This window comes from Eubalaena glacialis, chromosome 1 (assembly GCF_028564815.1).
Source record: "Eubalaena glacialis isolate mEubGla1 chromosome 1, mEubGla1.1.hap2.+ XY, whole genome shotgun sequence".
NCBI classification, from domain to species: Eukaryota; Metazoa; Chordata; class Mammalia; order Artiodactyla; family Balaenidae; genus Eubalaena; species Eubalaena glacialis.
Window position 1 is genome coordinate 151127867 of NC_083716.1, and position 23533 is coordinate 151151399.

At 35.8% G+C, this 23533-nt stretch overlaps 1 protein-coding gene across 1 annotated transcript in view; it reads right to left on the minus strand.

Moving 5' to 3' along the window:
- The window catches only part of LRP1B (LDL receptor related protein 1B), a gene marked incomplete at its 5' end in the record, with an annotated part of 1521642 nt that overhangs the window by 798228 nt on the left and 699881 nt on the right, over positions 1-23533 (minus strand). The window contains 3 exons of the mRNA XM_061199746.1: positions 13450-13686; positions 18848-18991; positions 22263-22434. Of these exons, the coding sequence (XP_061055729.1) occupies positions 13450-13686; positions 18848-18991; positions 22263-22434 (553 nt within the window). The remainder of the gene's footprint in view (positions 1-13449; positions 13687-18847; positions 18992-22262; positions 22435-23533) is intronic.

The window sequence follows — 23533 nt, forward strand, 5'->3', positions numbered from 1 at the left end:
GATTCCTTCTAATGATTTTTTTTTAATTCAGTTACTGTATTCTTCAGCTTAGATTATTTCTTTATTATATTTTCTAACTGTTGAAATTCTCACTCTGCTCATCCATTCTTCTTAATTTGGTGAGCATGTTTATATTCATTACCTTGAATTATTTATTGGGTAGATTGCTTATCTCTGTTTTGTTTAATTCTTTTTCTTATGTTTTGTCTTGTTCCTTCACTTGGAACATATTCCTCTTTTTCCTCATGTTGCTTAATTCTCTGTGCTTATTTCTATGTGTTAAGTAGGTTCGTTATATCTTCCAATCTTGGAGAGGTGGCCTTATATAGGATATATCTTATGGGGTCTAGCAGCACACTTTCCTCTGGTCACCAGACTATATGCTCCTGGGGTGACCCCTATGTGAGCTGAATGTGCCTTTCTGCTGTGGCAGTCCGGACTACTGTGGGCACGTTGATAGGGGGGGCTGGCCCAAGCCTGTTTGTCTGTGAGGCCCTGCCTTGTGTCGCTAGTGCACTGGTAGGTGGGGCAGGCCCATGCTGTGCCTGGTTGTGATGCCCGATATCATGTGAGTGCTGAAGCCCTCCTGGTGGTCAGGGCCATCTCTCCACACAGCTGGTTGTATGGCCTGGGGCCATTACTTCATGCATCTTTAAGTGCTATCCAGTATTATTTTCTGTTAAATGAATAAACACACCCCAATCCACTCTTTGTGTGTGCTTTTGAAGGGTATAATTAATGCTGGGGGGGTAGATTGATCTGGACCTATTATTTTTAGTTTGCTTAATTATTAAATTGCTCTAAAGATCATCTTAAGACCTTTTTTTTTTTCATTTCTTTCAGTTTTTATGAGGACCATAAGGTTCTACTTTTCAATTCTTATATTTGAAGTTTACACCTAGGATATTTTAGGTTATGGTTTCTCATGGTCTAGTCAATGTGGTAAAATCTGCACTCTAGCTAAGAAATTCCCATCATCTCTGATCACTGATGATATACTCTTCAATTTCGCAGTGCTGGTATCAATTTACTCTATTAAAAAATATTTTTCAGTGATTTTTTTTTTTCTTGGATATAGAGGGCAAAGTCAGGGTGAACTGTTTGCTTATTCCTATATTTAGTCCTTTGCCCCATTTGTAATCTGACAGATGCATTCATATAGAATGAAAACTCTTTCAGAATGACAGTTACATTTTTACTGAACACTTCACCTACTATCTGGCATCTTTGGCAATTAAATAATGTTTTATATAGGTATATGACTAGAAATCTTAGCAATAAATAAGAATCAGATTTTGAGATAACCCTTAATCATATCATCCTGTACCATCTCTTTAATAGTAACAGATTTTTCTTCTGATAATGTAATGCATTAACCAATTTTTCTTTTTGCAAAGTGAAAACTCCCATCACTACTTCATTTATTTATTTTTAGCTAAAATGTAATACAAAATGAGCTTATTGAAAGTAAAAAACACTTAAATATTTTTGCATCAAATGAAATGTCTTTATGTGTAAACTGCTGATGTTTAAAAGCATCACAAGGGATTCACATTTATTCATAAGCAGAACTCGGCTACTTTTAAAAATTGATTCTAATGCTAAGGTGAAGGAAGAAAAAGCAGTTTTTAAAAATATTTTTATCTTATTCTTCAAATTCCCATTTGTATTAATGAATTATAGACATGAAGAATTAGGTTTCACTTAGGATGCACAAACCCACAAAAGAATATTGAAACACATAACAATGAGAGAAAGACCAATAATCTACACGATTACAACTTTTGTTGAGTCCAAATAAAAGCTGGGATCCCAAGGAAACACAATGAAAAGAAATCCAGAGTGACAGGCCTCTTCCAGTAAAAACGGGTCACATGAATTGTTGTACCTTTGCCAGAGCATAGGAGGAAGAGGCAACTGACATAAATGTAGTCTTTTAAAAAAGTTAAAATGGCAAATAATTTTAAAAACCAAGTGTGAATTAATGTGATACGTTAGAATTCTTGGGAAACCGTGACACAAAGGATTTCTTTCACTGAGTTCACAAGAGAAATATTGAAGGCATAGAAAGAGAACTGAGAGCTAGCCCTGTGTGCTTCACAGACATAAAACCCAACCTATTCCCTAGACTTTTCTCTCATACAAAGAAATCCCTTAAATCACTGGGGAAGGGGAAGGAGACCACCCCACTCCCAGAAGCAAGACAAAGATTCACTGCCTGTGAGGGAGGTATAGAAAATAAATTCATTTGCCACTAAAAAAAGGGCAGGAAATCCTCCCTTCTCCAAAGGGAAGGTGAGCTGCAGAGATAAGCAGCCATTGAGGGAGGGGTAGAAGCCAAAGCCTTGTGACCCTGAGAGAAACACCCCTGGTCCCACCACAAGTTTGCTACTTACAACAAGCAACTCTAGTGTAATGCTTGGAGAAGGGTAAGAAATTACTGTCAGTGGTCCAAAACAAAGGTACAGTGACACTGAGGGAAGAGTACAAGCAAAGCTGTTTGTGCCTAGAGTGGGTACAATAAAGATGCTTGGACCAGAATTCTGAATTGATACCAAAAACAACAACAACAACAAAAAACAACAACAACAACAGATATTTGCTACCTTGGGGCATGGAGCAAAAGATTATCTCCTGCCCAAGACCTCCTACAGACACATGGTAGATATTGGCTGACAAGGGAAGAGATGCATGGAAAGACCCATCTCCAAAGCCCAGAACCACAGAATCTAAATAAGACCAAAGACCAGACAAGAGAATGGAGAATGCTTTGTCTACCACCATGAGCCTCCCACTTATTAACAGGTCACAATTAAGGAAAGGGCAAGAGTGTGGAGAGAGACCCCTCAGTGAGGCAGCCATGCAGGGATTATTGAAAGCTAAAGAATGAGCAGGCACACTCCAGGATACTTACTAAGCATAAGGTAGAATCAGCCCATCACTGAAGGATCTGAAAGGTTTGGTTTACTAAAGGTAACTATAATAAGAACAAAATCCAAACCCAGTGAAATTACTGAATAGATTGATCAAGCTCTTCACACTAACACACTGACAGAAGAAATGTACCTATGCTCCTGGCCTACATTTTACTTATTTAAGTTTCCAAGGTTTTCCTACATAAATTATTTGAAATTAAGAGTCATACAGAAAGCAAAAGACAAACAACCCATTGAGATAAACTGGTCAACCAAAGAAGTAAAGTGTAAATAAAATCAGACCTTAAGATGGCCTTGATATGGAAACCTTCAGATTTAAACATTGAGTTATCAACATACACCTATCAGAATGGCTCAAATGAAAAAAAGACCAATAATACTATGTGCTGGCGAAAAAGCAGACCAACTGAAACCTTGATGTGGGGAAAGCAAAATGACCCAGTCACTTGGAAAAACATTTTGAACAGATTGAAGAGTTTGACAGTTTCTTATAAAGTTATGCATACACTTACCATACCGGTAGGCAATCCACTTTCAGAAATGAAAACACATGTCCATATAATGTACTATATGCAAGTGTTTATGACAGGTTTCTTCAAAATTGACCAAACTTGAAACAACCCATTTGAACATCAACTGGTAAAAGAATAAAAGTTTTGTGGTGCATCCATGCACCATAATACGACCCACTGTGAAAAACAAATGAATGTCTGATACACTCAACAACATGGAAAAATCTCAAAAACATCTGAGTAAAGCAAATCAAACTCAAAGGCTATACATTTTAGGATTAAATTTTTCTGACATTTCAGAAAAAGTAAAACTGTAGAAAAATAGATCAGAATAGAAATCAGATCAGTGGTTGTTAGAAACTAAGGGAACTTTCTGGGGTGACGGGAACATTCCAACTTGACTGTGGTGGTGGTTATTCAACTGGAGATATTGAATTGTTCACCTAAAAAAGGTGAATTTTGCCATATATAAATTATACTGTAATAAACCTTATTTTTAAAAATACAATTATAAACACAGCTAGAGTTTATCAGGAGAAAAATACAAATGTTTAGAGTAAATTTTGCAGCCATTTTTGGATCGAACAACAACAACAAAAATACCAGTTAGTTCAGTCATTAGTTTAGGAAAAAATAAAATAAAAAGATTAATTTCTTAAAGATTTTTATCAACATGATACCAAATAACAAATATGACTGACATTTAATCTCAGATTTTTGCACTTAATTGTATCTAGCAAAGGTTGTCATAAAATCAATCTGTGATGGAGCAGGTATGGGATGTATATACTCCTGCCCAGGTGCTATAGGTTCCCACGGCTAGAGCACACCCCCCATAAACCAACTTGCACAATCCACAAATCATGACACGTATCCAAAAGTAACATAATTTTCTTTGGGGTGTAAGATAAAATAGTGTAAGCAATGGGAACTGATCAATAGGAACAATTTTAGGACTTGTGATGCATTGTGAATAAGCAATCTTTTCATCCATCTTGAGAGCTAGTGTCAGTCTGGGATTGGAAATAATTTTAATTTGTAGGTACAACCTTCATATATTTTGTCATTCTGAAGAATTTGTACAGAAAATTAAGTCGGATGATACTGTTCACTGAAACACAAAATTTTAGAAAATATGTCACATCTGGTTTTCCTTACAATCATGAATATAGGCAAAGGTGACATCTGAGTTATTACAATTGGATAATTAAAATTGGAGGAAAGAAAAGAGTATGAGAGATGCTCATTCACCTCATGCCCAGTGATGGCACCATCATGAACCTCTTGAGAGCTTTTTGTATGTGTTTTTATGTTGTTGTTTACACTTCTTAATTTGTAAAGTCTCAATTCTAAGCCTTGCAAAATCACTATTTTAAAGTTTAAAAGAAAAACTAAGAATCTAGGTGATAGTAAAATCAGATAATTTTAAAAACTAGGCATATAAAGATGAGTGAAAATACTATCTGTTGCCATCTTTAAGTGAATTTTCAAAATAGTCTTACTGTTGTTTTTCTTATATCTCCTTTGCAGGTGTCATTTGGACCACTGCCTAATGACTATTAGGACATCCCGCAGTTTGGTTGATCACTCTTGCAGAATCAGGAGCAATAGTTAACTCACTGTGATATTTGTAATGGGATGTTAAAATTAAAGCTTTGATTAGAAGACAAAATGATAAAAAAAAAATCAAAGTGAGTGTGAGAAAAAAAAAATCCTCATATTTTACAATCAACCAGATCACAATTGTTTCCATAACTCTTAGACACCTCTACCAGATCAATGGGGTAAAGGGAACATAATGTAAACAGGGGAGGGTTTTAGGAGATTTCTTTGGAGAGTGATGCTGCTGTTCTGTTAGTCTCTAGCCCCCACCCTTCAATCCCCCAAGGTGGTAGAAAAGAGAGAATGGAAGGGTACTTTTTACCTCAACTCTAGTGATGGAGCTTTCTATGGGGCCTCTGAGAGATCTTTGAATTGTTGGTTTTTCCAAATGTGCAAAACTCACACCTGAGAAAGTCTCACACCTGAAAAAGCTCAAGTGGACTCTGGTAGCAGAATACTTAGTGGGGGTTGATTTGCACTGTATCTGCACTTGCAGAGTTTATTGGGGCAGAAGGTTTACAGATAATTTTGGGGACTATATGTGGACCACACAGGAGCATATGTTGGCATAGGGATGTGTGCAATCTGGCTGGTTACAGGGACTCAAACAATCAGAAGATGGACGGGAACCCGTTATTCAAAGATGCAGAGTCACAGGCATAGAGTTTCATGCACTCTGGCCAAGGGAAATGTAATTAGAGGGATCTAGCAGACAACCTCCAAACAGCTTGCACATGCACACACACAGACAGACACACACATATACACACCCCAAGAGTGATTTTAAAGATCTGGCAGTCTCAGAGAGAGGTCAGTTTATAATGGAACCAGTTCACATAGGACCTTTGCTATCTCCTTATCACTCCTAACCAATCTTACCCTCTCACCTCTTCCTACTAATGTTGAGACGTGAGTGGGCATTGGAAACTAACTAGCAAGCTGGGAGGGGTGGCAAGGAAAATAAATGCAGGACAGAGAAAGAATGAACGAAATATGCCCTCCTTTCCTTTTTTCTAGCCAGAAGACAATACAGGTGGGGAGCAGGGAAGATTTGATGATACAGTGAATTTTGAATTGTGACATATGTATATACAGTGGAGTGGGCATTCCCAAATTGAGTCTGTGTTTCTGACTTAACATGACCGAGAGGTCTGGTTGCTGCCTCGTTGTTAGCAGAAAGGATTGGGATTTGACCAAGTTTTGCTATGGGGTAAGAGTATTCACTCTACTGAATAAATTTTAATAGTCAATGAAAGGCAAAAATAAAACTTCACTTTAGATAGGGCAGAGTCACATTATTTGACATACGTGTTCTACAGACAATGACTATTATCACCCCCTAAAATCCTCTCATAATGGCTAGTTTCAAGGGAACTTGCTCAGCTGGCATTGTGGATATTAACTGTCCCCACAATTTGAGCTAGCATTTCCTATTTTAGAGCCCCCATAGTAAAGTCTGCCAAGACTGATTTATTAAACTTTTCTTTTTCATCAGAAATTTGCATTAACCTAAACAAAAGTACAATTACAGTCAGTGATTAGAATATTAGTCCTAGGTTAACAGAGGATTCCCAAGTGATTTCTGAAGTAACAAAGATTACATAATGCTGAGAATAATTAAGCAATTAGGTTGAATGTATTTCTTTTTGTTTAATTCATGGTAAAACTGGAAATTTATTTAAAGTGCCCCCAAATTTTACTGATCAGAATATTTATTGATGTAACAATCACATTTGTAATAATACTTCAATTGGTACTTTGGAGATTACCAAATATTTTCACATTCTATCTTTTGACCTTACCAGTAATTAAACATTTACAAGATAATAGACTTCTTTATAGAAACTTCTAGGGCTATTCTGAACTCGTGTGTGTATGTGTGTGTATGTGTGTGTGTGTGTGTGTGTGTGTGTGTGTGTAGTATGCTGTATTTGTCCATGCTTGTGCATGTGTATATATGCCTATGTTGGGTGGAAACAAATAAAGGGAAAGATATCTTTTCTTCCATGTTTACTATAACCTATTAGCAACATGGCCAATTCCATTTTTTATGACTTAATATATTTTAGAACCTAGATTTCAATCTCTTCATATCCATGTCAACTTTTCTGACAAAAACAGATATATTGGCTTAAAGTTTTTTTCCAATATCTCATATACTTCCTGAGAAACATCAGAAATTATGAGAAATATATATAAACTAAACATGAAATTGAACCAATGTTTTCAGGACTCCAATCTCCTGCGCATTCTGGGAAAACATCTTATTGATAGTCAGCAAGAGTCAGTTATGTACAAATAGGCTATAACCTTGCTACTCAGCAGGACAACAATAACCATTAGATTCTCAAAAGTTGCAAATGTTTGCAAATCTCTTCTTAACAGTTTTAATTAAGAAATGTCTCATGACTGACAAATGTATTCATTATTTCCTTTAATGGTTGGTCAGAGTCTACATCCCTCAGAATTTTTCTTTATGAAAAAGTCAGAATTAAAGTCAGAAAAAATGAGATTGATATTCACCTGCAATCTAACAGCAGAGAGTAAAGGCTTGTTCTTAATTTTAAAATGTTTTGCAAGGCATAATGACTATTTAACGTTCATGGGAACTTTCTAACATAATTTATTAATGATATCTCAACAGGTTTGTTTCATCAATTGTAACACTCGATCTTTATGAGACACTAGAAATTCCTAGAGAATTATAGAATGGTGAAGTTCATTGAAATCCAAGAACAAATGGTGATCTCTAGATACAGAAAATTATAGTCTTACTCTCAGGTAGGTGTCATCTGGGAACAGATTGCACCCTATAACCTGTTTTGAGTGGCCACACTAGCCCTGGTTAAAATAGAGGCCTGGGAATATTTCTGGAGTTCTGAAGTGTGTCTTAAGTCGGTGGTTGTGTATGTGTGTGTATGTGGTGGTGGTAGCGGTATTACAATGATGAATTATCAAATAATAATTCATGGCCCAGGTATAATACCATATATGTCAACACAAAATTGGATAGAACTGAGCTGAAGAATAGGGTTTGACTCTTCAGATGCTGGACAGGCAATAAATATTTAACATAAATATGGCACTACCCTTTGATACTTTGATACTATGTCAACAGATAACCTTTAAACATGTCATTTGGAAGATATGTTTGTCAGAGACTGCCTCCCTAACTCCTGGCTACAGTTCTATTCATATCAAAACAGACAGCCTCTCTTCCATGCTGCCCAAAGTTATTCATTGTTCTCTAACTTCATGGATCCTGTAAGTATCTTCAGTTAAGGGAAGACTCTGAGGTGTGGAAATGTGTACTTACTCCAGATCTCAATCAAATAGAACCCATCTTAAGAAGTATATAAGGTCAGGCGTTCCCTGGTGGTGCAGTTGTTAAGAATCCGCCTGCCAATGCAGGGGACACAGGTTTGAGCCCTGGTCCAGGAAGATCCCACATGCCGCGGAGCAACTGAGCCCGTGCACCACAACTACTGAGCCTGTGCTCTAGAGCCCGCGAGCCACAACTACTGAGCCTGTGTGCCACAACTACTGAAGCCCATGCACTGCAACAAGCGAAGCCACCACAATGAGAAGCCTGCACACTGCAATGCAGAGTAGCCCCCGCTCGAAGTAACTAGAGAAAAGCCCGCAGGCAGCAATGAAGACCCAATGCAGCCAAAAATAAATAATTAATTAAAAAAAAAAAAAAAAAAGAAATACATAAGGTCCATATAGCAAAGCGGTTCAGAGCACATGCTTTGCATTAGTTCCTGTGGCTACTGTTACAAATTACCACAAATTTGGTGACCTCAAGTCTGCAGTTTAATGATGGGATCTACTGAAACTACAGTTTTTCTGTTACAGCTGCAGGCATTAATAACTTTCAAACTCAGGAAAAACGCTTTGAGTGTTTTTTTTTTTTAATACTTTAAAGATATGAAACAATGTGAAAGATATTTTAACATACCTTCTATTTGGATATATGTATCTCAGTATAATTAATTTATACAGCTTAAAACCAAGTACTGCACTAATAGAATATATGCAATAATAAATTGAATACTAAGTTATCATTTTTGTATTTTTTCCTTTCTGCTGGAAATTATAATTCATTCTGCCATGAAAAATGAATCTTGGACAAGACATTCAAGAATCTAAACATGAATACAATCTTATAAAGAACATCTATCTTGTCCTCTTAGAGAGCGTAACAATTATATCTGCAAGAATTTTTACCAAGGCTATTGCCCCAGAATCATACTCCTGGCCCTCCCTCCAGGTAAATTTGCAGAAAACCACAGCTAACCATATCCTCTAGCTGTGTTCACAGCACAGGAACAAGAGTCTCACTATAAGAAAACTGGTGCAAGCTGGTTCAACTTCAAAAGTGGGACAAATATCACCCTGCACCTCATTACCATCTCATTGTAATAGTAAGACCCCTGTCTGTCTGCCCATGATGGTTCAACCTGCTTCCAACCCAGATGCCAGAGGACCATACAAGGACAGAAAAGAGGTGACACCCCAGTTCCAGGAAGAACCCACCTATTCCCAGAAGACCAATGCATACACTTCCCCCTCATTAGCCTTGCCCTTAAAATCTTGCCTTAATTGTCAGTCCCCAGGCAAGAAGTTGATTTGTGATTAAGATCCCACTTCTCCATTCTCCGGCCAGTGAATAATGATTGTGCTGCTTCAATCTCAACTTTGGTTTCATTTTTGGCTGTGCAAACCCAAACAGAAAAGAACCTTCCTTCCCCCTGAGGCAGGGGCTTGGCCAGGCTAGGGTTCAAGTAGGGGATCATAAGACCTAATTTGGTAACAGAATGACTAACCACTTAGTCTATTTTTGCTTGCTGTTGGCATCTTTGTTTATTTCTTTAGAGCACTTATCATGATCTTGTTCATTTATGTGTTTATTTGTTTATTATCTATTTTTCACTATTTGGATGTAAACTAAATATGAAGCTTTGTCCTATTTACTGCAGCATTCCCATCATCTAAAATAGCACCTGGCTCAGGGAAGGCATTCAATGACTATTTATTGACTGGACAAATAAATAAATCAAGTAATTAATTAAAAGAAATCAAGAGTATAAATTTTACCAGAAATTTTGGCAAAAAATTCTGAAGAGTAAAACACAATAAAGACTGGTAAATGTTTTGTCCTTATAAAAGTCTATTTTTATTAAATCACTAATATGTCTTCATTTCATAGATATTTTCCATAATTATTGAGATATATGTAAGTACTTCAAATGGGCAATTTTCCTTTCTTATTTATTTATGTACCATTTTAGCCCACAATATTATACAAAGATTATGAGATATATCACATTTAGGAAGTTTGCAATAAAACTCTAAGAGAGAAAACAAAAAGAATGAATAGAGATGGGTCTTTTTTTAAAATGCTGTTTTTTTCTATATAAAAAGGATCTGAGCTTGTAAAGAATATGTTCAAGATATTTATGTTTTACGTAAAAACAGCAAAATCGTTAAGCCTTCTACTTCAAACTATACAAATTTATCTAAGACTCAGAATTTCTACTAAGCTTACAAAATCATTTGTCAACCCAAGCATTACCTCTCAGTCTCCAGGTTAGTTGGTAGACTAGTTAAATGAGTGAATATACATAGAACTTAATTCTTCTGATCCCAAGAATCATGAATTGTCATTTGCCAAATATAAGTTCTGTTTTGACATGTTAAGCTCACAGCATAATATGTATTATTATTCTCCTTATTGGTAAGAAGCAAGATAAACTAATAAAAAGACATTAAGCTGTCCCTTGTATAGGATAATCAAAATGTTAAATATATTTCAGGTGTAAAAATCGACAAAATGTTTTCAGAACCTTCCTACTGCCAAAGCAACACTGTACAGATGTGCCTGGCAGTCAAGTGGCCATTAGAATTGACCTCTGTTGCTGTGGTAAAATGCAAAGAACCCCAATGTCACTGATTAGATATGGTTATCAAAGTTAGGATTATTAGCTGGTACATTCAGTCACAGCACAGGAACTGACACTTTTTGAAAAAAGCCCAAGAATCCTCTATATTACATGCCAGTCTAGGTCAAAATTAGAGCAATCCAAATGCATCTACTTAGAATATGCAAGTTCATTGTCCTTCTAAAATTGTCAAGTTCCTATTATTTGTTATCGAATTACAGAGAAAAGTAGGCAGACAGCCTCTGCCTCATGCAATTTAAAGTAAAACTCTTGACTCTAATTAGACACTCCTTAGGTGGCTAAGTCATGGTGGATTTATATTGCCTTAATCAGTAAGCTATAAAAAAAGACAAAAACGGGGATATTTTTCATTTTAGCACTTCATTTGTCGCTTGTGGAAGGTGTATTTTTATCATTAAAGTTTGATTTAAAGTGAACCTGAGTTGAATGAATAATCTTTTCACGCTGTCCCCAATCCCTCTAAAAGACAGGAGAAACCATCATGCATTACCACTCATGCTGTAAATAAGTTTAGTCCATTTCTCTACTTTTATTTTCTCTACTTCCTCTCTCTGATTCACTCTGTACTCCACCACCAGATTGATTCTCCTAAAATATCTCTTTATTCACATTATTCTTTGGCTCAAAAGCATTTCCTCTTACCCCTTCAGGATTTTATCCAAGCCCCTTCACCTCACATTTAAGGCCTTGAATTTCACTACCTTTTGGGATCCACAGCTCCTCTGTCATGATTACCTGTAAACTAAACCTCCAATAGTGACCCACTTAATGTTCCTCTCACCCTCTTTCTGGAGCATGTGCTTTTTGGTGTTTTGTTTTGGTTTATTCTCATGGAATTCCTGGTGCTGAAGTATACGCCCCTTTTAACATTCTTTCTTTAAGATCTAGCCCAAATACTACCTCCTTCACAAAACAGTTCTCTGAGAATCCCCAGATAAAGACACCTCTGCCTTCCTGTGTATTCTTATTACACAGACATTCTCCATTAATCATGTATTTCTCTGGGCCAGCTTTGAACTTATTAAATTAAATGCTGCAGAGCCTTTATATTGGGTTGGCCAAAAAGTTCATTTGGTTTTAAGTAAAAATAAAAGACACATTTTTCATCTTCACCAAGACCTTTATTGAACAACGTATTCACTAACCAAACGAACTTTTTAGCCAACCCAATATTTTGGGGGAGTTTATATTATCTCCAAAGGTAGATTATAAACTCCTTGAAGGCAGTAGCCATTTCCTAACTTTTCTTTTATCTCCTATGATAGCTAGCACAGTGTCCTTCATATAATAAGCATACAATTAATGTCCCTAAATCAAGGATATTTTAAATATTTGAGAAGTAAGCAAACTGTATATATGAGGAAACTGAGGTCCAGAATCATTAGTAACTCGCCTAAAGGTAACTAGCAGCCAGTGGAAGATTCAGTTTGCTTGATTATTAAAGATGCTTTGTACTTATACCAAAGTTATATTATTTCATTATTGATCAGTTGTTCTAAGCCAAGTAATTTATGAAACTCACTGATTTTAATAAAGTATATGCATATATGTTTATATATTATATATAATAACATATGTATTTGTAAATAAAAATAGGTATAAACAAAGTTTCTCTGCAGATATTATTTCAAGGGTGACTCTAAAGAACTCAATTGTAGGGCTTCCCTGGTGGCGCAGTGGTTGAGAATCTGCCTGCTAATGCAGGGGACACGGGTTCGAGCCCTGGTCTGGGAAGATCCCACATGCCGCGGAGCAACTGGGCCCGTGAGCCACAACTACTGAGCCTGCGCGTCTGGAGCCTGTGCTCCGCAACAAGAGAGGCCACAATAGTGAGAGGCCCGCGCACCGCGATGAAGAGTGGTCCCCGCTTGCCGCAACTAGAGAAAGCCCTAGCACAGAAACGAAGACCCAACATAGCAATCAATCAATCAATCAATCAATAAATCTTAAAAAAAAAAAAAGAACTCAATTGTAATATCTTATAACATAAAAAACAATATGCAAGAATCGTGAGGACAATGGGAACATTGATCTTTTAAATGAACTTTGAGTGACACGACCAATATTCCAGTGAGAACCAAGTATTACAAAAGTCTCCAATGTCCTGTTAAATCTTATGTTCTACCATATAACACTGTAAACATATAACTGTAAGTCTACATTTTCTATGAAGGTGGATTAATAGCTCAATTTAATTCCTGTAATACTTATAATGTAGTGGACAATTGCAAGTTCAATTTTATAATGAAGGTTTTAATAAGCTAGTATTTGGAAAACATGTTGAAATAATGTTACTCAAGAAATAGAAATTAACAAATATTTAAAAATCAACAGTAACTTGGGTTCTGGTTAAAGTTAGTTTGACGTACGTTGGATTTATCCTTTTAAATAAATGTTTTGTCTCTGGGCAGTTTGATACACATTGTCACTTACCATCTTTCAGGATGGTTTCTCGCTCTGTGCCATCTATCTTCTGCCGGCCAATTAGGAAACTGGTGGTGTCAGCAAAGTAGATATAATTGGTTTCTGCATGAAAATCTAAAGCACGAGGGTTTACCAGATTTTCTATGGGGATCATGTATTCATCAGCTATCTTGGTATTCAAGTCCATTCCTCTAACAATTCCTGGGCGTCCTTTCCCATAAAAGAGAAACAACTCATTCTTTGGTCCTGCAGAAGAAAGATTACAAACATAAACAACCGATGCTGCCTAATCTTCTTTACCCTGCATAATGCCACTGTTTAATTAACTGGCACAATTAACATTTTTTTAAATTCAGTACCAAAAATTAAACCCTAAAATATGCCAAATGTATCTCGATGCAAGAAGGCCAGCTAATTGCGTTACTTTAATTAAAACAGAAATTACTTCTGTGAATAGGTTATATTTAGTTAATTATTCTTTTGTCTGTAACTGTACAGCAAAAACATGACAGATCCTTGGATAACTTGTAACTGTAAAATGGACATTTATTAAAACATCTGGCACATTTAATTTTATAATTCATTACAATCTATCTATCTGTAGATACTAACGGTAGCATTCATTATGTTTGACAGTGCTAAAAACTTCAGAATATTTAAAACATCCCCCCTACTCAGAGTTTGCATCTACAGACTGTCAGAAGCAAACAGAAAGAATCACACAGTATCACATAACTTGCATGTAAATATATTATAGTTTGTATAAATGTGATTTTTTTTTTTTAAGAATTGAAATAAAATGCCAGTTACAGTGTCACTTCTTTCTTCATATCTTAATTAGAACGTTAGAGGTTGATGCTGTCTGCCGGTAACTCCGATGTACAACACAGCCTTTATCAAAAACTAAACAAAACAAAAAACTGTGTCCTGGGTTAAAATGCAAGAATCAAGGAGGCTTTTTCTACAGAATGAATGAACTCCTTCAGACTTTTATATGAAACTACATGCAAGGCTCTCGTATTGCTAGGGCACATTATACTTAGTTTAGTATACATAATTTTGAAAGGAATACTTCATATGGAAAGGAAAACATACTAGGTTTTATTAAGAAAACTGAGGATACATATGACTATTATATTTGGATAACCATACCATAGTGAGATTCTTAGTAAATTAAAATAATTACATTATAAAATTTGGAGGAAAAAAAATAAGTAATTACTCATAAACTCAACACTCTCAATGCAAAATATATAATCATTTTATATATTTTCTCTCATTTTCTTTTAAAATTAGTGTTAATGAATATTAAATATATATAAATATTTATAAAATGTTAATATTTAAAGAATAAACATAAAACAAATCTCATGTACCTAGCATAGATCTTAAGAATATTTCCAGAACATTAGAATGCACGCACATGCCCCAAACCCACCCCCCTTCCATCCCAGAGACAACCAGTATCTCTGGTTATATACAATAATATGGTTATTGTGTTTACCATGCATTTTTTAGAAGTTTTGCCACATATGTTGTTTGTATTTCCCAACAGTAGACTGTTTAATTTTGCGTGTTTGAATGCATGTGTGCTATTAATTAATTTTATTCTTATTACATGCTTTATATTCATCTATGGTTGTTGTAGTAATTATTCATTCACTTTCATTGCTGTATTATATTCCTTGGTGTGACTATTTCAAATTTAATTTATCTAGCTATTTTTCTAATGCACACTAATATAGAAGAGAATATGTTTTGTATTCTGCTTTTATTACTAAATCTTAGCATTAAGATTATATTCTGTTCTGATCCTTTTCTTTCTTTTTTTTTTTTGGCTGTGTTGGGTCTTCGTTGCTGTGCATGGGCTTTCTCTAGTTGCTGTGAGCAGGGGCTACTCTTCGTTGTGGTGCGTGGGCTTCTCACTGTGGTGGCTTCTCTTGTTTCAGAGCACAGGCTCTAGGCATGCAGGCTTCAATAGTTGTGGCACGTGGGCTCAGTAGTTGTGGCTCGCGGGCTCTAGAGCGCAGACTCCACAGTTGTGGCACATGGGCTTAGTTGCTCCGTTGCATGTGGGATCTTCCCGGACCAGGGCTCGCACCCTGGTCCCCTGCATTGGCAGGCAGATTCTTAACCACTGCGCCACCAGGGAAGTCCCTGATCCATTATTTTTGTCTTACATTCCTTCAGTATGATCAGTATAATATATGATAATTTGCCAAATCATTCCTCAGTTGATTTTATCTTTCCATTATTATAACACTGAGATAATCATTTTCCCATATCTCTTAGTATACATTTCCAGAAATGGAATTACTAGGTAAAGAATATTAACATCCCTCTTTCTCATTACTCTCACAACCTCTCAGTGTCTACCTACTCGTTATTTTCTTTAAAGATACTATCTTACATTATTTAAAAGTAGATTCATTTGAAAATTAACATTCCTACGTATTTCCTACCAACATCATATGCATAGATACTTTTGTTTTTTAAAAAATTGGGATCTTAGATATGCATTTTACTACTTAACTTTTAAAAATGTAACAATACTTTGTTGTGTCATTAAAAGGTCTTCAAAACATTCTTTTCAATGGCAGCATCATGTTCCCTGCTAGAGAGGCAAAATAATATGGTCAGCTGCTTACCTATTGTAGGATATTTAAATTGCTTCTGGGTTTTTGTTATTATACATACATTTACAATGGATTTCTTTAGTCAAAAGTGGGATAACTTGTTAAAGGATGTTATCAGTTTGATCTCTTTTGTATGTTATTATCAAATGTCTTTCTAATAGTGGTATCAATTTCCAGTTCTATTAGCAAGGCATAAGAATGCTGGTTTCACCATATCTATTCTTGCTAACATTTATTTTTGCTTGTATTTTTTTTTTTAATTTATTTATTTGTGGCTGCGTTGGGTCCCCGTTTCTGCGCGAGGGCCTTCTCCAGCTGCGGCAAGCAGGGGCCACTCTTCATCGCGGTGCGCGGGCCTCTCACTATCGCGGTCTCTCCTGTTGCGGAGCACAGGCTCCAGACGCACAGGCTCAGTAATTATGGCTCATGGGCCCAGTTGCTCCGCGGCATGTGGGATCTTCCCAGACCAGGGCTCGAACCCGTGTCCCCTGCACCGGCAGGCAGACCCTCAACCACTGCGCCACCAGGGAAGCCCTTTGCTTGTATTTTTAATTGATGCTTTAATTGGTAAAGCTGGCACAATACTTCATTGGTTTAATGTATGTGTGTGTATGTGTATGTGCACGTGTGCATGTGTATGTATATTTTAAATAAGAATGGTAACTATTTTTCCCATTGTTTTATTCAGTCACTTTTTTCAATCATTCACTACCTGAAGTTTCTTCTAATGTGTTTTCCTATACCATAGACAATAGAAAACTAAAAACTACATTTCACAGACACAGATATAGCCATGGCTCTAGTTTCGATTTAAGTACCTAAAGTCAGATGTACTAGCTTGAGTTTGGAATATAGAAATGAGACCACCTTTTGTTGCTTCTGCTGGTATTTATCTAATGGAGAAACTGGATTTTTCCACATCAGTCTTCTTCCTTTCTGCATATCAAGAGGCAAGGAAGAGGGTATCTTTTTGTTGTGCTGTGTTATGTTTTGTTTTATTTTCCAGTATGACATATTATTTCTGGAGCTAATAGTTTTGATGCAAACTTCCTAATCCCTAGATCTCAGCTAAGATGGTGTGTTTTTGAAACACCATGTTTGCCATTTGTGGCTTCCCGATGCCCTAGCTTCTGATTATGGTAGGTGTTCCAGCTTAAGCCAGGCAAGTTTGTGGTGGTTTTGAGGAAAGTTCCCAGGACCCAGTCTAGAAGCTGCTGCTTCAGGCTTCTCAATGATTTTGTAAGTACCTATCTATTTGTGTTTGATCCTTTCTGCTTAAAATAGCTAGAATTGTTTCTGTTAATTTAAAGGTAAATGTACCCTGATTGATCACTACATTAGGGATGATTGAAGCTTATGCAACTCTGATCTTATGTTCTTCCACCAAACGTGTGTGTGTGTATCTATGTGTATATATGTGTGTGTGTATATATATGTGTGTGTGTGTATATATGTGTGCATGTATGTGTGCATACATATAAATGTACATACACATATATACACACATGTATATATGTATGCATAAATGTGCATGATTGTATTTTTGCATGACATGCCATCACTTCCCAAGTGGTAACCAGAGCAGTTTAAAGGCTGGTTACACACACACACACAAACGCACACAAAACTACCCCTATCTTGAGGCTTCTGACACAAAACCTTCAATTATCCAGAGGATTTCTTGAACATGAGAGCTGGTGTCTCTACATTCCTAGCATTTGATACAAAGCTGGACATAAAAAAAAGTACTAAAAGGAATGTATTTTATCACAGTTAAGTCTCTTGGGTTCTCAATTTAAAAGTATTTGCACTATGAATTTGAACCACTTAGACTTAAAATTATAACAAATTTAGAGGTCTCATTTCACAGTCCTCAGCAAGCATATGATAAGAAAGCAAAAGAGATGGCAGGACAGTGGTCAGAGAGCGAGCACAGACAAAAATAAATCGAGACAAAATATACACTGTAAAAAGCAGTCATCATAATCTTAAAACTTATGGTATTTGTGGGACATCTAAAAACCAACAGTCTCCACATGGACACCATTTCTATGAGGGCCATTAAAACTACATCTGATTATGCAGACCCTGAGTAAAGAACTTAATTAATTTTTGTGTAAAAATTTAAACTTAACAAAAGTCCTGTGTGAAAAATATTTACTAGCTTATTTAAATAAAGAACAATTAAGTTATTCTAGCATATTTCAAAAATAAAACAAAGATATATCTAACTACTAGATAACTTTTTAACAAAATTGTTAAAGAGACTGATATTTAATTAGTATAGCTCCAGTTACTTGGAAAGTGAAATAATGAAATGAATTTCATCCCCAATGCTGGATAAAGTAAAATATTACTTAATGTGGATTTTTGTTGGACTAAACACACCTATTACTAGAGGCAGCATCTTGGTTCAAAAAAGAGAAAATCTGGTTAACCAACGATTCAGGCTCATTAGACCATGAACATTCTTTAGGGAATTAAGGAAAGGATCTTCCTGAAAATCTTCCCTAAAGTACGGTTCCCAAAGATCCATAAATTTGGTGACTCTACAGCCCAATTAGGTTTCTCATTCACATTATCACACACATACAAAAGAGAAAAAAACAAACAAAATACTGATTTTGAGAAAAATGGCTTGTACACATTCACAGGCAAATTTGGCCTGATGATGTGTCACGTTATTACGGATGCTGATGCTCCTAATTAATACTAAGAACCCTATTCTGAAGCATTAGCTGCTGGCAAATGTTTGATTTTCAACAACATACTTTTGCATGACCTGCCATCACTTCCCAAGTTGAAGCCAGTCCTGCAGCGACAGGTCCGTGCTTTGTAACCGCTGCTGAGCAGACAGATGTGTGAACATCCCCCTGGCATTCCGTATGGATCCACTTCACATGCATGGCTTCTGACTACAACAAATGAAAAACAGCATGCTTGAAATTCTCCAAAGACAAGATAATTATGTGCATCAGTATGTTGAAACTTTGACAGTGCAAGAAGAGGGAATCCTAGCAAAAATCTATATACCCAAATATTTTGTATCATAATCAATTGGAAAAGACTTTAAACCCCAAAAAAGAAAAGGTAGGGATTTGCCAAAATCCTCCTAAGTCTACCTTTTAAAAAAATTCTGAGAAGATAAAATGCTTTTATATTAACCTAAACTGTTTACATGTATGCAAAATAAAAGTAACATGACTTTTTGGTACACGCTTATTTTACTTTTAAAAAATACACTTTTCTGGCAAATATAAAAAAAATACTGTTAAAATATCCTAGGTTAGGTAGTTAGGCAGAGAAAGGATTTCTTCTGAAATAATCTATTATATGGGCACCTAAATTAGGATAAATGTGCTTCAGTGATTACCTTTATTGAGAAATGCTGAGATACATTTTTTTCTTCAATTTTGAGTCCATTGCCATTTGGAGAACCCTTCCACAAAATGAATTGTGTGTGTGTGTCTGTGTGTCTGTGTGTGTGTGTGTGTGTGTGTGTGACTATAATTGTCAAAAGGAGAAGGCTGAGTTTTCATGTGGAGGTTATGGAATAGAAGGATGTTTTATGAGTGTAGAAGGTGGAGAAGAAACAAAAATAGGAAAAGTACTGTATGGAGAGGATGAGAAAAAGAAAGGTCAAAGAGAAAATGCTGTAGTAGGAATAATACCAGTAAGATTTTATGTATTACTGTAATTATATTTCTTTTCAATCACGACTTTCTTGGAATTGTGATGAGTAATATGACAATTTTCTTTTCATATTAAAACTTACATGCTTTCGAAAACTGTGCTATGTTCTTTTTGTATTCTGCATTCTCTAAATGAAAAGATAACTGAAATGTAGTTTATTTTTTTGCACGAGTGTTGCTTTTGTTTTCCAGTCTCATCCCATTTCTATACTAGATCACATCTCCTCTTCCCGACTTAGCAACTCTCCACTTTCTCACTGTCTTCATTACTTTTGCTCTCTGCATTGGATCATGCCCATCAGCATACAAATGTGCCATTATTTCCACATCTTGGGGGGTAAAAAAATCTTAATTTTAACCTTAATTCCCACAGCAATCCTTCAATTAGCTCCCCATTTCTCTTTTCCACCTAATATCAACACTTTTCAAAGTTATCCTCGCTCATTTTCTACAATTTCTTTCCTTCCTATCTTTCCCAGATACTTTCTACCCAGACATTCTCTTCACCGCAAACTGCTCCTGTCAGATCCCTATGAGCTTCATGCTGCTAAATCCAATGGCCAATTGAATTTAACAAGCTTCTTCTCAGTCTCCTCTTTTGGTTCTTCCTATTGTCTTTGACTTCTCATTGTTGGAGTGTCCCAGTGTCCTTTATTTGGAACTTTTCTCTTCTCCATCTATAGTTACTTCCTTGGTGATCACATCCATTTTCCTGGCTTTAAATGTCACCTATATGCCAATGACTCTCAAATTGCTATGTCCAGCTTGGGCTTGCCCCTGAACTCCAGACTTATATATTCAAATACCTCCTTGAAATCTCCACCTGAATTTATGACAGAAATTCAAAATAACATGTAAAAATTATACATTTTTTCTTTGCCCCCGGTCTGCTCCAAACTTAGTTTTCTTAATCTCAAAAATAACTCAATTATTCCAGTTGCTCAGCCTAATTGTCATCATCCTTGCCTCTTTTTTAATTTACACCCCACATCAAATCCATTAAGAAATGCTGTTGGCTATACCTTCAAATATATTCTGAGTCTAACTAACCACTTTTCACCACCTTCACTACTACCATCTTGGTCCAATCCACCACCATCTCTAACTTTCCACCCTTGTCCCTGACAGCCTATTGTCAATATAGCAGCCACACTGATTCCTTTAAAAAGTCAGTCAGATTATGAGACTCCTCTGTTTAAGGCTTCCTAAGGACTCCCCGTCTCACTAAAAGTATAAGCAAAGGTTTTTACAACTGTCTGCAGGGCCCTACTTGTTATGGTCCTCCTTCATTTCTCCAGCTTAATTGCCTACTTCTCTTCCTCTTTTTACTCTGCTCCAGACCTACGGGTCTCCTTGTTGCTCCCTGAACAATCCAAGCATGCTCTTCCTCGTGGTTTTTGTGTGTGCTCATCTTTCTACCTGCCTGTCTCCTCCTTTAATTACTTCAAGTCTTCATGCAATTTCATCTTCTCAATGGGACTTCCTCTGACCATTCAATATAAAATTGCAAACTACGCCCATTCCTGACACTCATCTACTTTATCTTTTTCCACAGCACTTACTATCTTCTAATAGAATAATAATTTACTTGTTTTTTTAAAATTATGTCTTCTTTACAACAATGCAAATCTCATAAAGGCAATGATGTTTTGGTCTGTTTTATTCACAACTATATTCTCAATGGACATAGAATAGTTCCTGGCACATAGTAAATGGTCAATGAATAATTGGTGAATTAATAAATCCTAATATAAAACTCTAATAAGGTTACCTACAGAATTCAAAATTTGAATTTCCTGTAAACACAATATGTATATGTGATAATACATTGCCTAAGATGAATTTATGTTAATGGTTAGATAATTCTAAATTCGTTTTAATTTGAAGCACAAAAAGATGATGGACATTTGGGTGGTAGTTTTTGTATGTTACATTATTCTATATATGATTGAGCCTAAACGGTATTGATGAACAAGCATCACTAACCTACAATGCAAAGTAGTTAGCGTTTTTGAGGAATACTTAGAAATGTTGTAGCCTTCTCGTTAAAAATTATTTTTTATTTAGCATATATTAAGGAATGATTGGGATGTTCAGTCAAGAGACCCCAGTGACTGCAATAAAAACTAGACAGATACTGCAAGAAAATCACCTAATTTGAAATGTTTCCCAGAATGATATAAAAAAATTCCATAAAGTCTTGGCATCTGGGTTTCCTGTGTACATACATCAAGAGTGAAAGTTCCTTCCTGAATCTAAATCTAGCCGTCATTTTAATTCTATGGTTGTAGAAACGATTCACTAGCAACTGAACAATTTGTCATTTAGACTTGGGAAGGGAGCTCTATTCCATTTTATCATGCAGACATGTACATTTTTGCGATCACAACAGAGAATTTATGGCTCACCCACTTTAACACCAAACAAAGGCACAAGGACCATATCTCCATTCAATTTGCCATTGTGAAGTCTATGAAGAAGTCTTGCATCTTACCTATTGGTTGAGTTCTTTTTTGATAGATTCGGATTCCTCGAGCATTTTCCATTTTAATTAATGAATGAATATCAGTGCCATTAAATCGGTTTATCCGTATGATATTGAAGTTATCAGAATTGGTTGCATACAAATAGTCTTCAAACACAGTTATACCATAAAGATGTTTGACCTATAAAAAGGGGCAAAAATGACTATGATTTTTAATTATGTTGCTTTCAACTTGAAAGAAAAAATGATTGCTATTTACTCCTGTGGAAAATCCCCATAGTTGGAGAGTCACAACCATATTATCATTTATCTTCTCTCATACAGTTTGACATTTCACTAATTTAAATTTTTTCTCTGAGAATAAAACATTATGCAGTAGTGGTTAAAGCACTACCCAATGTATGGGAGAGAATTTTATTCATGTTTCATTAAGAAAACATGTTCAGTAGCTACTTTTCAAAGCCTAGTGAGAACCAAACTTTCAAGCATATTCAATAACATGCTTATGGCACTGTTATGTAAAATTTGATATATTTTTGTGGGCTACATTTTCATATAGCCATGGATATGTAGAATCTGTAAAAGGCTTGCTTTGCCTGTGAAAGGACTGATGAGAAAACACCTTTGAAAATCCCATTTTTTAAAAAATACAGGTTACATTTAGACTAATAGTAGCCCCAGCATGGAAAACAGTAAACACCAAAATCACATATTTGGAATAATTGTAAATAAAATGTCAGCATTCTACTCAGAAATTGCACTCTTTCTAAAGCCTATTCATTATGAAAATGGGACTCTGATTTGAGAATAACAATGTTTACTGCTCTCCACGACACTTCACAGTTAACAGTGTAACTCTCCTCCTTGGCACAGGTCTTGGGGACTGTGGGTAAGAATAGACTTCTTGAACTGATGGAAAGCTTCCAGTAAAGCAAAGGAAGAATACGTATACTGATTTTCTCATACAAAAAGGCACATGCTAGGCACAATGCCTTTGGGCATACCTTGTAGTATACTCAATTTAAAATGGTTCTGGACCAAGGTATGGTAGATTTGTCAATTGATTTGCTGTACAGATTTTGATGAAAAAGCATTTGTCATTATCATTTGGCATTATATTGCACTTCTAGTGTATTTTTCGTATAGATTTGTAGTCAAGAGAATTTGAGAAGTTATGCATGGTTTGACTGTAAAAAAATTTTATATAGAACAAAATCACAAAAATTTCTACGTAGGAAATCATGCCAGTTCTATACCTTAAGCAAAAGCATTTGATTTGC